General features: G+C 38.1%; 1 protein-coding gene across 1 annotated transcript in view; it reads right to left on the bottom strand.

Annotated features, from left to right (window-relative positions):
* The window catches only part of FRMPD2 (FERM and PDZ domain containing 2), a 67,966-nt gene that overhangs the window by 5,015 nt on the left and 46,624 nt on the right, over positions 1-16,327 (bottom strand). The window contains exons 32-36 of the mRNA XM_009320640.1: positions 15,165-15,202; positions 12,697-12,761; positions 11,010-11,171; positions 9,950-10,121; positions 1,196-1,344 (exon numbers count right to left, since the gene is read on the bottom strand). Coding sequence (XP_009318915.1) covers positions 1,196-1,344; positions 9,950-10,121; positions 11,010-11,171; positions 12,697-12,761; positions 15,165-15,202 — 586 coding nt within the window. The remainder of the gene's footprint in view (positions 1-1,195; positions 1,345-9,949; positions 10,122-11,009; positions 11,172-12,696; positions 12,762-15,164; positions 15,203-16,327) is intronic.

Genomic DNA, 16,327 nt, shown 5'->3' with positions numbered 1-16,327 from the left:
TGCAAGTTAATTTATTTACAGTTTTGAGTTACCTTCACTTTTCTTTATTCTTTTACCTCTTCGGTATGCATTGCGCAATGCTCAGCCATCACACTGTGCCACTATACAGCGTACATGGACTGAAATACATGTGACAGTTCTTTAACATCTTCATCAGTTACTACAGCTTTTACTCAGATAAAATATCCATTGGTTTTGGTAACCAGTGCTTCCCCTATTAGATCTTTATGTTTTCTGTGCAGACGCATGACCCAGCTCATAGTATGCTGTGTCTACATCAGTAATGGAATGGAATGGAATGAATGGAAATTAATACATGCCCTTGAGCCTTCAGGGAAAGTCAGCAAAGCCTACACACTTGAGCCCGTGGGATTTTGTACCCAGAAAGTCAGAGATATAAAGGCAAGCGAAAGAAACTGATAACGCTGTAATTACTATGGAAAAGTGGTAGTAACCTATTTCACTGGTGATGAGTACATCCTTTAAAGGAAATTGCAGTACTGTGTTGAAGAGTTATGAAATAATGTGTTCTTTGGGAATTTCCTGATAACGGAGTACTCTATTTATATCCTGAAACAAGAGATTTTATATGCTTTCCTAATTTTACGCTTTTTCATGATTTATATGCCATCAGATGTAATTATGTGTTTTCATTATCTATGGAGGTACGTTACTTTTTCTTTTTACTTTCACAAAGCTCCTGACCTTAATAGCAATTTGTGGCAATGAGTTCCATGGATCACCGGAGCATTGTGTGAAACAGTTTCCTTTCATCAACTAAGTGTTTCAACACTAGTGAATCCCTAGCAACATGGATGTCTTGCTTTAATGCAGCCTCTAGAATAGTTCTTAGGCAGATGTTCAGCAGAGCTGAGGGGGTACCAGGAAAACGTCAGTCTAGGAAAAAGTGATTCGTGCTCTACTTTTGTGTATTATTTATTTTTCATTCCATGTGGGCAGCATCTTTGGACAGGGGACAGTGTAAGCCTGACCTGCGTGGAAAAAGAGATCTCCAAATACTGTAGCATCACCCAAACAGCAGAGTAGAAGCCCCATTCTGGCTGGAATAATTCTCTGAGAAAGTGGAGCCAGTAAAGATATACAAGTGGATCTCCCAAACAGTATGCAGAAGGCTGCTAAGTCACTTTCTTACCTCTGCTAAACACTGAGATCTTAAAAAGGTATCACACTTTACCATAAACTCCTTTAACACCTCTTGATTCTCAATCCGCAACTGAAGGCTTCGAATAAGACCTGTGATGCCAGTCCTTGGACCTACTCCAGTCAGTGGTGGTTTAAAGTTAATTAACTGAGTCAATTCATCTCCAGAAGCAAAGGTTCTGCCTGTATATCAACAAAAAAACAAAGGAGTTTTTAATGATTATTGTTCATAGTGCAAAGTCTTGGCTTTAAAAACTAGGAGGCTGCAGTACTTAAGTACTTAAGTACATTTTGATGCTCATACTGTGGAAGTGAAATATGAAAAAATATTTTTGGCTTACTTATGTTCACAGCAGAAAGAAGAATAAGTCAGCACCATGTATACAACCAGCACCACATTTCATGTAATTTGGAAGCAGATCCAACTATTGCAACTTATTGCCTCATATAGTTTCTAAATACAGTCTGTTCTAAATAAACAGTTCTTGCAGAATTGTAAACTTTAATGCTAGTTTATATTGGTATAGGAGACTGGCCACATCTTCACAGTGAATCATCTTCATGTTTCCAACACTTTCCTGAAAATTAGTATTGCCACACCCCACTGCTAGGAATAATCACTGCAAATTCTTCCTCCCTGAAGTAAGAAAATATCTTCTGTTCTTTTCACCTTACCTCACACTCCCCTTAAAGAACAAGATGTGAAGTATCTTTGATGCACCAAAATCAGGATTCAGTTTTACTAATTAGCTCATCCTGAAGTACATGTTCTGATCCGAAACTTGACAGATTAAGAAGATGGACAAACATTTATATCTCCAGAAATATCACTACTCTACTGGAGCAATTGAAAAACTTTTGGTACCATGTAGAGTAAAAACAATAGCTTGTTTGGTAAAAAATAGTGGTTTGAGGCAGAGGAATTATGGAATTTTTCCTTTTAGTGCTAGGCTACTGTTGGCAAAGAATAGCATGCAACTGTCTCAAAGAAAACCTGATGATCTGTTCCACAGGTTTGTTGTAGGCTGAAGACAAGGAGCAATGCCTTGTTTTCCTCTTGTAAGATGTCATTGCTACTCTTAACTAATCTCCGTTACAAAAGTGTTGTGCTTGCTTTGCTTTTGTCTTGGGCTACAACTTGCACCTGCCTTGCCTGAGCTTTTAAGACACCTTCTGTTCACTGTTCTCTAACCCTCACAGATGCGAGGGTGTTTCTATTAACTAGTTGAGAGTGCCAGGGAAGATAGATCCTCTGCTCCAGACAGAGCACGCTATTTCCCATACACTTCTCTCTCCTTCCAGATCAAGTGGAATAAAAAACCCAAACTTTGAGCAGGTCGTAGAGGATAGATTGGTTATCATTTTCTGTTTGCTAGCCAGCACGGCTTGGTAGTGTGAGGGAGATCGCTGTGGTTTACTTCTCATAAAAGACATCGGCAATTCATTGCTTCTACAGAGCAAGAAGAAGCAGGGAGAGACCTGTATTTCAGAGAATCTATGGGATACTGCAGCATCCTCAGTATGATTCCTTTCACAAATTATTCTTGTTTGGGGCAGAATCAGCTTAATTTTCTATAGGAACAACTAGGCAGATTCTTTCTGTAAACTGCCTTCTGACATCAGAGAGGCTTTAGCACCTGAGCTGTGAAAGTTCTTCAGTATGTGTTTAAGCACATCAGTTCTAGAGGTTTTAATGAAGTTATATGTTGTGAAATTTGGTGATTCTGGGAACAAAGTCTTGAGATAGAATTTGACCCTTTCGTTCTATGTTTTTGTGAAAGCTTTAATTTACTTTTTTGAGGAGTTGTATGGAAACAGTAAGGAAGAGAGGAGAATGATTTCAAAAACCTATTGCATGCAGTGATAACAAGCACATTTTGTAGTATGTTTCTGGAATTTGTTCCGTTAATTCTCAAAGCCTTCTTTGTCATTGCCTTTCATATATGAAAAAGGCCTTCTACTACATCCAGTCAGTAAGATAATCCATGTGCTTTTATTTTATTCATTTTGGGACAAACTAAGAATTTCAGTTTTTTAATTATGCATTGGGAAGCTCCCACAAGTTTCCTTCTGACCCAAATTGCAATGTTCTTTTTTTTTGTTCAGCCACTGAGCCAATGTGTCATTTCTTTGCATTATCCAATAGTGCATGTTTTGAACAATTGTCATGATGTTGCTTAAATTAATTCAACAACTTGCTTTTCCTCTTATTTGCTCAGTTTGTACACCTAATTGAGTATAATCAAGGTATTCAGAGATTTTCCTTTGGGGGAGGACATGATGTATAACATTAGGAAAAAAAAATCCCAATCAAAAACCAAAACAAAAGACACAAAAAACCCCACAAAAAATAAAACTAAAAAGTTGCTCATCCTTTTGAAACTGGAGTTCCAAAGCAGAGGTGCTCAGAGCAGTGGCGAGTGGGTGATGGCCAGCAGAGCTGCCCTCCCTGGATTCAGTTAACTACATTCAGACTCATGGTCCTTCCTCCTAGCAGTTCTCCAGAAGAGTTGGAGACCCTGATGTAGGCCTTCTTCTTGTGGATGTTGCAAAGGTTTGATAGCCTTCGTAAGTATCAATGGCAAAAAATTCTGTCATGAGTGCCCTAGTCTTTGAGACACAAAGGGCACTTTGTGCCCTTAGCTTGTATACAAGGGATTAGTGTTGTCCTCACTGTACATATATGGAGGAGCTGGCCTATAATGTTAAAGAAATGAGAAGTTTTTGCATGGTTACTTCTAGGTAGAACAGAAATCCTGTGGGGCATATCATCATCTTCATTGCTCCAGCTGTCTGACTCAGACTGCTGACTCTCTCTTCTGCAGCCTTCACATTCTGCATATTTCTGTGACCTGTAAAACAGCATTAGTTGAATAGTCTTATGGAAGCAGCAGAAGCTTTGATAATCTGAACCGTACAAAGGTTTTGTTTTTAATCTATTTTTGGTCACTTTTAACTTTCTTGAGCAACTATTTCCAAGAATTAGTGTGAACTCTGAAGAACATAAGTTCAAGGAGTAATAGTAGCATTTTGTCTGGAGTAATGTTTGCAAATATAGCTAGTGAAAAACACTGTTATCTGTATGTGGTATTCCATTTTTTCAAAGAGATAAGAACATGCTTTGTATAAAAAGCTGCCCAAAAAAAATGATTGAAAATAAGGTTTGTCACAGTTATAGACAATTTTTCATGTATGACATTTTTGAGTTGTTAGGCAATCAATCATAGCTAAATTGGCTTTGCTTGTTACTGTTTCCTAATGTATTTAGAAAATTTTAGAGCACTTAAATATGTTTTAGGTAGAAGATATGCCTGCAATCCAGAATACAACTATAATGTGTGCAGAATGGGTCAAATACTCCTCTACTGGCTAACTCTGAAACCCTCAGACCTAACATTTAACTATGTCAGTAGGCCTAAGCGTATCACAGTCTTCCATTATCCTATCCTATGTATGATCATAATACATAAAGTTAGAAATAGTAAAAGGTACACTTAAGAGGGAGAACAAGATATTAAGTAGCAGCTTTGCAAATATCAGTAACCATTGCAGGCTGTGCATGTTCAACTTACACAAAGCTTTTGCAAGTAGAAAATAGAAAAACCAGAAAATACTGATAGTAAAAAGATTCAGATTACAGGACAGGGGCCAGAAAACCATCCTATTTGCCAAACAACCAGAAAAGATACTTGTTATCCCTATATATGATAACTGTATTAGCCATAGATGCATTTATGCCTCTTGCACACAGAGCAAAATAATTTAATAGTAATCACACCTGATTACCTGGTATGTCACAAGATAATGTTATATTACCAATGAGATAATAGCAAGTGGCACTGAGCCTATGTTCACATGGATGTTCTCACTTGCAGGTGCTCTCAAAGCTTCTTTCAAACTTTATCTCTGCACGCAGGTAAGTTAGGGAAGATTTTCATCCCTAATTGATTGGCCAAGTACTGTTCTTACAAAATTTTAAGTTTTAAATGTAACTATTTAGTCCTTTTTTCCATTTATGTGGGTTATAAGTGATAAAGAAAATAATCATATTTCATATATTCTGCATCATTGTAATAGAAAAAACCACCCATGTCTTATCAACACTCCATTATTCTTTGATTTCCCATTGTACCGTAGATTTAAAATTTGAAGTAGAACTCTTCTTGTACTATGTACTTTCATTGGAGTAACATCCTCAAATTCTCTTGGTTCCCAGATGACTGGAGTTCAACATCTGCATCACTACAGTCATAGTAGCACAGGGTCCAGCCCAGGCTGCAAGACCTGCTTGGAACACTTAGTAAAACCCACGGGGACCCTGCCCACACCAGTGCGATAGTGCTACGACTGTTCTCTCTCCTCCTCAGCTAGAAAGGCTAAAGCTGAGGCATGTCTGAGCTGTTACACCTAGAAGCTTCTGTTTCTTTTGTCCTAGTAGCTGTGTGGAAGCTGTTCAGCAACTCTTACTGCAGATGGAGCTGCATTCCAATAGATCTGTTGGGAACAGTTCATTCCAACAATCATCTGGGACACATGAGTGCATTTGCATACCATATTAGGACAGCTCTGAAAATATAAGAATAAATTATCCATGCTCTTTATTTTAATAGTTTTACTGCATTTGAAAGACTTACCCATCTGAAATGTTACTGATGATTTCCTTATAGTCTTGTCCAGCCAGCTGACATTGCAGAGGGGAATTGTGTGTACTTTCCGGATCCTGCAGGTTTAAAATAAGAAAAAGCTGTGAAAACTCGGTACACAGAAACATCAAGAATGTAGTTACTTTCATCAACAATCTTTCTTGTATCTGACAAAAATGTGTCCTTCACTCAAGAAGGAAAGGAAAAATAGAATAGCTTCCACTTTCAGAAGAAAGTATGTAACTTTGACTCAGCATTGCAGTATCTACTAGGATTAAAAAGCCACAGCAGCTGTATTTGTGAGTTTCATAACAATACAGTCTTCAGACATCACTACAACGTAGCATGCACGACTAAACTTTGAAAAAGTTTGTGTTAGTTATATCCTCTCTGATCTCATAAAGAAAATGCAATCACAGGAACCATGAGTCACCAGTGTCTGAGATGGAATTGTTGGTAATAATTTCCTTTTTTTATCTCAGACACAACGGTGCCAGCTGTTAGAAGCAGGGTGCAGCTGCTCTGTGAAGAAGCACTCAACTAACAGAGAAGGCAACAAGAACCCTTGATCGCCCTCCATATGCAGGAGAAGCAATAGTATCGGTGGCTGTTTTTCTGTCCTAGAGAATGATAGCTGGGTCTTGCATTTAAATAATGATGCAGGACATTTGCCGTTAGTATGTGGAAGTGTCTCCTTCTCAGTTGTAACATTTGACAGATAATTATTTAAATTTTAGTTTAGAGTGGTGTTTCTTCTTCTTTCCCTGCTTAATATTCCACATGCACTCAGAAACCACCGTGGCATGTTACACAGTATAAACTACTGAATGCCCCACAGAATCTTAACGGTAGCTGCCACTTATACCTTATTTTCTTACTTTCGTGCTTGTATTTCCCCGTTAGAATAGGGGAATTCATGGCTGACTATTTAACCATGAATTCATTTACCTAGTTTCTGCACCTACTGACTACACTGATTGGAGCATGCTATATGGATTTTTGTTTTCTATTTGCCAAGGAAAGGTATTTTACTGCTGCTGTTTTGCATCTGTTTTTGTCAGTAGCTTGTCATTTTCAAAGTCCACATCTTTGGAGTAGATGGCAGCTGTGCTCTATGAAGTAAAGCATAAATAGTTTCTATTCATAGGAGACAGCTAAAGGCAAGCTGGAAATAATGAAGACGCGAGAGTTAATGGAACCAATTCAGCAAAAAAAATTTAGCATGTGTTTAAAGTTAGGTATGTGCTCTGCTGAACTAGGTAGACTTAACCACATGCTTAAAACTAAAAGTGTGGCTTACTACCTTGCTAATTCAGGGATCTAATAAGGAACCTGTAACCTTAGTACTATCTACTACTTCCCATTGATACTATTTAGTCTTTGTCAGATCAGGACATGATTTTGTTTTGATGTTACATTTCACCAATCTCTAACAGTTTATTTCCAACACCCATTCCAACAGTGTACTTAAAACTTCCCCAAGTTAATCTTCAAGGTTTTCTCAGCTTATTCACATCAAGGATTTCTTCAATTTTCCTTTTTCTAGTTTGATTATATTGGTTGAGGCAGGGTTTGCTTTTTTCAGTTGTTCTGGACGATAAGAAAACCTATATTTATCACATTTTCTGAAGAGAGGTTTTACAGTTATAAACTTAGAAATAATAGATGCTATAAAATTTGATGTGGAATGTCTTGCAAGACTTACTAAGATTCAAAAACATAACCATGTTTGAAGAAGTTTGGGTGCCTTGGAGTTATGAATATTAATGGAAGACAGTTGAACAGAAATCTTTTAAAGTATATTGTTTTAAAATACCGAAAGAATGGTAAAATTAATAAATCATTCATTCCAATATTATAAAGCATGAGAACAAGACTCGCATATGCAACCTTCCTTCCCCCCACCCTTTTAGCATATATATGATACTAATCATATGCTCTTATCTCAGTGGAATCCCCTGACTCATTCAAATGTCAGCAGTTCCAGCCATTGCAGCACACTTCCCTCACATTAATCTTTTGTCATTAAGAAGGTGTGGTTCTTGCCTGCATTGCAGCAAACCCATTTTGTCAACAAACATACGAGTACATTGCCTGATAACGTCTAGAGGCCTGATTCAGATTTTACCTTGGTGCACATCTGGTTGGATTCTTCTCCTTCCTTGAAAGTGAAAACAGGCTGAGCTCCCAGGCTTCCCTCAGCACTGTCTGAACACCAGAAAACAAAACCAAAATAAAATGCCTATAAAGCATGAAAATATAGATCCATTTCTTCTGTGCCACCCACACCAGAGGACTTTGACCTTGGAAGAGGCACTGAGATACAGTGCCAGAAACTGGTATGGAATATCCCTTTCACGGATGCTCGGAGAGGGTTAGTACAACCCAAATGCCATATATCACCACTGAAGAAGCCAGCATAATTCAGGTTGCCAGAAGATACACTGAAGTAGACCCCTGTATCTACAGCAGTTATAAAAAAACTGAAACAGAATTTAAATCTGCCCTCCCTAACCCAGCCCATTCCTTTGCAGTGCTAAGGGACAAATACCATAGATTAACTTTGATGCCAGTGCTTCTATAATACCATTGGGTTTTGCTGGTCCAGGAAAACAGTTTAAACTTTCCAGCAACTGTGTAGTTCACCAATGTCATGTGAGATGCAAATAAACGTCCCCACAGCTATTTCCTTGAATTTGCAGAGCTGGAAAAAAGGCTAGTCTCACTAAGTGAATGGGAATATTTCCACAGCCCTTAATGGGCAAGAGCTTCAATCAGCCTTTTTATAACTGACTGTCCTTCCTTTTTTTTTTTTTTTTTTTTTTTTTTTTTTTTTTTTTTTTTTTTTTTTTTTTTTTTTTTTTTTTTTTTTTTTTTTTTTTTTTTTTTTTTCATCATTAACCCCCCAAAATGAAACTAGAATAGAGATGGGGCAGTGAACATCCTCCTTCCAGGCCAGTGCCGAGCATACTTTTCTTACCCTTAGGGGAAAGCTTTGCTCTTGAAACACCCAGGGTAGCTTCCAGTAAGTGAAGGAGCATCCAGTACTTATGACACAGGCTAGGAGTTCAAGAGGATTAGGTTCAGTCTAATAGAGATGGAAAAAATTGAGATCCTTAAACCCTAGAGGCAGCTGCTGCCTAACAGCAGAATTGCCTAAAATACCTATGCAGGTAAGTTTGCATCAGTAAAGCTAACTAGATGCATAAATGTTTGCTGTAAAATATGTCCAAAACCCACAGCCAGCTCTGCATCTCTCCCTAGTCAGCTGGGGAGAAAGCAAATAGCAATGGCAGTGGCTTCCTGTGTGAGAAGATTTGAAACATAGCCTCCGATTTGTAACCAGCAGGCCAGCAGGTATCTTAAGGAGGAATTCTGTATTCTTCTCATTGAAGTTTCTCCATTATAGGAAACATTTCAGTGTTCAAAGAAATAGAAAGTTGAGGAATATAAACCCATAATCTATTGGTAATAGTATACCCTTGCTTCCACTCCCAGCTTTAATTAGTATTTAAATTTTGAATATTCAGTAGAGCAGAGCCTGCAGCACGAGCTTCTTCCATTAGAGTTAGTCAGCTCTCTAAGTACTGCCTTATGCAGGTGGGTGTGCTCTCAAATTAATAGCAATCAACCTGGGAGTAGAGGCCTCTGGATTTGAACATGACCAAGCACAGAAGGAAGAGGAGCTGTCTGCCAGGCAGAACAGGAGGTGTAGTGCTTCCAAGAGATAAGGTAGGAGTGCTGGGATGTGAAATTTGTGAGAAATGTAGTTTAGCAGCTGGGTCAGTAATTCGCTGTGATTCCATCAGTAAGTTGTATAAAACTGGGTAAAATCAGCACAGACCAGGAATCTTCATGACTTGGAAACATAAGCTGAGTTAAAGCATCTTTGAGGGTCTTGCAGCTTTGCTTCCACTATTAGACTTAAAAAAATCACACTTAGGCATTCGTTCCCTGTGGTCCTATGTCTCGAGTAGCTTAGCCAGAGCTGCAGATCAGGGTGAAGAATGCATTTGCATCTACAGCTATGAGTCGGGAGTAACTATAAAGTTAGTAATACTGAATTGTTTTGCTAATAGGAAAGCTGAATTCAGGCAACACATAATCCCACTTTTATCATGTACTGAATGGATGTGGCTGCTTACCAGGCTCTGCTTTTGTGTTTGAGGGGGAAGGTATACTGTTGCTCTGATTGCCTGAATAAGCCCAATGCAAAGCCGTGCTTCTGCAGACAGTGAGTTGAACAGTGCCCTGAGCCTGGCGCAGCAGATCTATAACTCTTTGGCGTGGCAGACCAGACACGAAAGTCTCATTCACCTGAAAAATACAATGACATGTACTTCCAGAGTCCTGTAACACAAAGCTTTTTTATCACATATCCCAGCACTGAGCAATCTTTATATAACTTCTTTGCACTTCACGTGTCCTCATCCCCTCCCATTTTAGTAACTTGCTTGATCCTCTCCTCTCTACTTTATACTGTGACTGCCAGCAGCACACCACAACAGTATAGTCTGCATCTCTTCTGAGACACTAAGAGGGCATTGTTTCCCCCACTTCAGATGGAAGGTGGAGAAGAGATGGAAGTAAATGAAAAATAGAAAAGCAAACAAAAATATTGAAACTCCTGGATGGGGAAGAAAAAATAATCTGGGGTAAAAAAAAAAAAAAATTATTTGGGTTAAAAGGTGGTTAAGATAGTAAAATTTTAAATGAAGATTCAAAAGCTCTAATTCTAGTGATTTTTGCTTGTCTTTATAATACCTAACTGGCACAGATGATAGGTTCCTCCCAGTATCCTCCTCCTGGTTAGCTGGTTCCTCCTGGTTATATGCATGCTTCATCAGTTAACTCTCGTTTCCCTGATTTTTTTCATGTGTAATCCTCACTGGGCACAGTCACACTGCGGAGTAGTTGCACTTTGCCACTTGCCCTGCTACTCTGGGTCTGCTTCTCTGCTGGAGTGCCCAACAGCCACCTTCCAGCTGTAGAGAGGCCCAATCCCCCAGGGAGCTGAACTCTAGGCAAGGGGCCGGGGGGCAGAACAGCCCTCTGACCCCTAGGAGCCGGGGACACCATCTTCTACATGTTACTGTGCCAAGCAGCCTCAGATTTCCAATCTGCATGACCTCCATACTGAACAGAATGCTCATTATAGAGTAACTAGAGAAAATGTAGGCCAAAACAATGAAGAACAAGCATTACCTTAAGCAGGATATCACCAACTTGAAGCCTCCCATCTAGATCTGCAATGCTGTCCGGGCTGATGGCTTTTATTAGGATAGCCCTGCCATTTCTTCCACCTACCAGTGCAAATCCTAGGCTTCCATTTTCTGCTTTTTCCAGCTCAATCTTAATAATAAATTCCTACAATAGAAAAGGATGCAGTCTAAAGTGGAGTTTATTCAGGGCTGTGTTTTGTTTGCATTTTTAATACCAAAGAATCCCATTATGCTTCACAGTCCTCACTGGCTGATGTAGATTATGGGATATATCCTTCTCTTGAATAGGTGTATAGAGCTTCCAGTGATTAACATAGCAGCTGTATGTATCAGAATGAAAATAGTACATAGTTATTTCCATAATCTTTTTAAATAATTGCTCGGGGGGGTGGGGGGAATAATCTCTTAAGAGCAAGGAAACATATACTTTTGTAATCCTTTTATAATATAACAAATACATCACCTTCATTGACAAACAAGTCACTCTTATCTCCAGCGTGACAATAACACAGTATATATTCCATTCTTTTACTGTTCTATAATGAAAATCTTAACCTTGCAACCCCAACATACCCATATGTTTGGCTTTAGCATTTCATTCAGTTTTAAAATAAGTTGCTTTTTTAGGGTCAAGTATTATGTCAGAAATAGCAGCAACCTGGAAATGTTTATGACTTGCAGCATGAGTAGTCGCAATGTTGCAAATATCATCCTCAGAAATTATTTTAGCAAGTTGAACAGATAAACCATCATGGATTAAATGGTGTGGAAAAAGCAGTAATAGTGATGACTTAATCAAAAGTGAGAAAATTGTTCCAATTTTTCTGCTAGGTTGGAGGTCTAATTTTAACAAGAGACAGCCCTTCTTTGCAAACCACAATCAAGAGAAAACTAGTAAATCTATTCCCATGAAATATCAGTCCCAATGTGGGTAATTTCAATTCCAAGTAACATTATTTTCCACAAACAGAAGTGATGTTTGCGCTTGTAAGAATTTTGAAGCATTGTATGTTGAGCATGGAAATTACTTCTTTTTTCAAAGAACGCACCTGTGTATTTTAGGAATTCATCATTTCAAAAATGGCATAGCTTTTCTAAATTCAAACTGTTATTGTTTATGTCACTGCCACATAATACTCCAAGGGTTTGGAGTAATTTTACCATCTTTTCAAATGCCTCATCTGAGAATTTCAGAATGAAACATATTAATCTCAGGTTTCAAAGGTTGTTGTGGAAAGTGCTTCACGATTGCAATTACAGTTATTTTCCCCAGGATCCCATACTGTGACGTTTTGTAACTTTTTCGTTTGCTACTTTCTTTCTAAGCTAAGGATTAATCTTGTAAGCTGTTAAGAGTACTGTGAAGGCCTAATGGAGGCGCTACATCATATGAGTCGTGCTTATATTACCAAGCTGGTAAAATAGTGTTATTATACATTGAAAAACAGCAATAGAAGAGTCTGACCCCAGGAACTGCTCAGCACATTCTAGTCCATGAATGCTGAAGCAATTCAACAATTCACAGGATGCTCTCCAAATGCATTATATTCACATTTTCAAAGAAACTGGAGAGGAAGCAAATATATTAAATACCACTATTGAAAAAATCTACTCCATATAGCTCACTTCACTTGATGGACTGCCTCACACTTGATAAAATTGTCACTTACCTTACAGTCTGGAGAATCGGGAGTGTTTTGCTGAGCACCACAGTTTGTTTCCTCCAAATATTTCTCTGTGAAAAAGCAGCAATGACTTTTACACAGTTGTACTGGTAAAATATTCTATAGTATAACACTCAAAATCATATTCAGAGACATAATAAAACATTTTATATTTGACATGTAAAATACAAAAAAATTCCTGTGGACTTTTACGCAGGCTTACACTCCTGAACTGTGAACTGAGCCTTCTGCACATTATCCCTGTAGACTTTTTACCTCCTGGTGAGCAGGTTCCAAAACAAGCTTTAAAAGCTGCATGTTACAGGGTCAGAGATACCAGGGCAACAGATAATGTATAAATGTTCTCTGAAACTCTGAGGGAGGCAGTTTTGTTTATGAAGAATTAATCTTTCCCAGGTGCTGCCAGTACCACCTACTGACTTATTTTCTTTCAAAGAGAGGCCACGAAATTTTACAAACCCTAACTGAAAAATACAAAGTTCCTTACCATGTTGATGCAGCAGATGCTCTTCTCGGGAATTCAGGTTTTCGTTTGGGACAGAAATGTTGGCTTTCTCTGTCTCAGCAGGTGGCCCTAAAAGTATACACGTAGGTTTGTTCCGACAGGCCTCCTGCTAACCTTCATATACACAAGGAAATGCAAACTCTGTGCTTAGATTATTAAACAAAGCATCAATATCCAATATTGATACTATAAGGGGCAGTTTGAGACACTTACTACTGCATGATTAAGTTTGCCAATTTGCACAGTGATCTAAACAATTCTGTCATGAATTGCAGAGATATTGCACCTCAGTCATTGCCACTTTTAAAACTGTAACAACAATCAGAGATCAGACTGAGTCATTTAGATATGTGGCAATGATCAGGCAGGGGAAGAAGCGGGGTGTGTTAGTGTCTGCAGAGATGGATAAGTAAGAAGAGAATGTGCATTTCTTGACACTTCCACCTCTACCCACCCACCCCCAGTTTTGGGGTTTTGCTTTATCATATCTTGGTGATCTTACTTGTCTTCCACAAAGTACTCTTAATGTATCAGTTATAGAAAATTATGAGTGTTCTGTTGTTAAAAAAAAAAAAGTTCCCTGTTGTGTTTGCAATTTTAGTATGCATTTTGGTAACTAACAGAGTCTATAAAATGAAGGCTTGCTTCCTTAATAGCAAATTATTACAGATTTATCTGTAAATCTATCAGAGATGATAGCAAACAGAACACCAAATACCAAATTACTATAGATTTTTTTAAGTGCCTTATGAAAGGGAAGAATCTTGTTTTATAAGAGAGGCAGGTAACTGTACCATTGTGGAGTTCATAAATCTGTATCAGAGGTGGATCAGATCTGGTAACCTATTTCAAAGGTGTCTTGAGAAATCGTGGAATCTGCAAAGCTTGTGGAGCAAGGATGTGTAAGCAAGGTCCTACCAGGATATGCATGTACCGTGCTTTAGTTACATGTACTCTCAGTCACTGTAGTGTAACTTTATCTGTGTCTTGTAGTAAATTCAAAGAAGCTTGTTCTTCAGTAAGTGAAATAAGCTGCTTCAGTTTATAAAAACAAACACATGGGTGGTGGTTGTAGAGTAGGAAATCTGTAACTAGCTTGACTGGGAATAATTTCTTCAGGTAGCCATATGCCAGTATTCAGGTGAGCGTAGGCAAATGAGCAATTCTGGGCCAGGGTTACTTTTTAAGTCATCTTTGCATGATTAAAAAAAATTCAGATATCCAGTCAGGTAAATGAAACTGTGGGCTAGGCCTGACTTAACACTCCAGCCAAATGTAGACTGGAAAGTATTACTTGCATAGCTAACACACTTTCTACGCAGCGACGTAGACGTGATACCTATCCTTCCACCTGATGGTGCAGATGCAACCTCTGCTTGCTGAGACTCCTTCTACTGCTAGAGCAATTCTGGTCAAGTCTTTGCAGTGCAGACGATTACTGAATTTTTGTGTCCGTTATAGTATTAGATATCGTCCCCTGATAGGAATGCTCTTATGTTAACTAAAGGATATTGGTGCTCCCTGTTTCTGATTTTCTATAGATTTATTGATAACAGTTTAAAAAGTTGGTCTAGATGATGAAGTAGTGGCTCATATTAAATAGTGGCTCAAGAAGTGCTGGAAAACCCGTTAAAGAATAGTTTCAATCAAAACAGGTGTTGAAATATGATCACGTAAAATTCCCATTTAATAACAACAAATTAAAAAAATAGAAACTGACTATGCAAAATGCAATAATTTTTTTTACAGAGAACTATACATTTTATTTCTAGCTTTAAAGAGCTACCAAATTTTCTTCAGACTCTTAGAATGTCCGTAGCACAAATACTGAATGCCAAGTTACAATCTGTTAATAACTTTTTAAATGCAGTGAATCAATTCCTTATGCTTATTTCCAAAATCAGAAGCAAGTTTTGAACTAAAAACCGAAAATATTAGCCTTACTTACTATTTTCCTGCTCTATAGGAACCACTGGATTGCCATTTCTGGGGGCAGAAAAAGTGAAATATGTGAGCCATTAACAGCCATTACATGCTTTGTAAAGTACATATGAAAAATATTTTCAGAAAGTCAGTTGTTTAAATTTTAGTTGTACTTCTATGATTTTGTTAATGGTGCTTTCCTAAAGAGCATTTATATCAGTATATAAAATATTGGACTGTCTTTAACAACAGTGAAACATTTTATTTAAGTGGGTTGGGGAAAGAAAGATCATGTTAAACCACCTGTCCCAATATAGAACTGCTTTGTGGAATATTTTGAATTCAGCTTTGGTTCCCCCTCTATAAAGTGGGAATGATCTTTTGTAATTTTCTTTACCATATTTCTGTTTGCCTCCTTAGACTGTAAATTCTTACGCTCAGGGTGTGTTGCCTACTAACTGTTTGTGCAGCAAGAAGTATAATGAGGCTGCAGTTTTTTCTTCTGCTAGCCCAGTGCAAGTTAATAAAACATTGATAAAAGTTTGAACTACGTTAAGACAGCTGTGACAGACGCGCTAGTGCTAACTCTGGTTATCTAACTTAGTCATTCACACGCTGTTGGGTTACTGTTTGACTGTTCCTCTGAGATCTTTGGAAGCTGTTTCTATATTGGTCCAGGACCTCTGCTGATGCTCTATCAGACTGTAGAACACAATAAATCTAAAGTGCAGCCAAGAACTGATGAGGGAAATTCTTAACTTGCTGCAGATTAAATGCTGCATTTTTAACACCTTTCTAAAATATTTGGCTGTTGGAAGTAACTCGGAGTTTCCCATCAGAGGTAGTTTCTTCCCTGTAGTTGTGAATCTGAGAATGTATGGAGAAGGTTGGCACTAGTGGTGGAAATATATTTTCCCTGGAGGACAGGATATCTGAAAATGGTGGCCAGCCTCACAGTTGAAGGATTCACATTTGTGTTTGGATGATGAAGTTTGGAGAGTTCTCATTTGTGTCGTACGAGTCTACTTGTATTCACTGTGTTAGTTGTAATTACAAGGAGTTAAGATATCTTATGGGTGTTATGTATCAGGTTGCAACGTTCAAACCTTTGAGGTAAAGCATTTTTCTTGTAGTTTGTCTTGTTTTTATTGTTTGACTTGTTGATGTAAAATTTAGAAACCTGCTTTA

This window comes from Pygoscelis adeliae, unplaced genomic scaffold (genome assembly GCF_000699105.1).
Source record: "Pygoscelis adeliae isolate BGI_AS28 unplaced genomic scaffold, ASM69910v1 Scaffold190, whole genome shotgun sequence".
NCBI classification, from domain to species: Eukaryota; Metazoa; Chordata; class Aves; order Sphenisciformes; family Spheniscidae; genus Pygoscelis; species Pygoscelis adeliae.
Note: the sequence above shows the minus strand (reverse complement) of the source record. Positions and strands in the feature narration are given on the sequence as shown.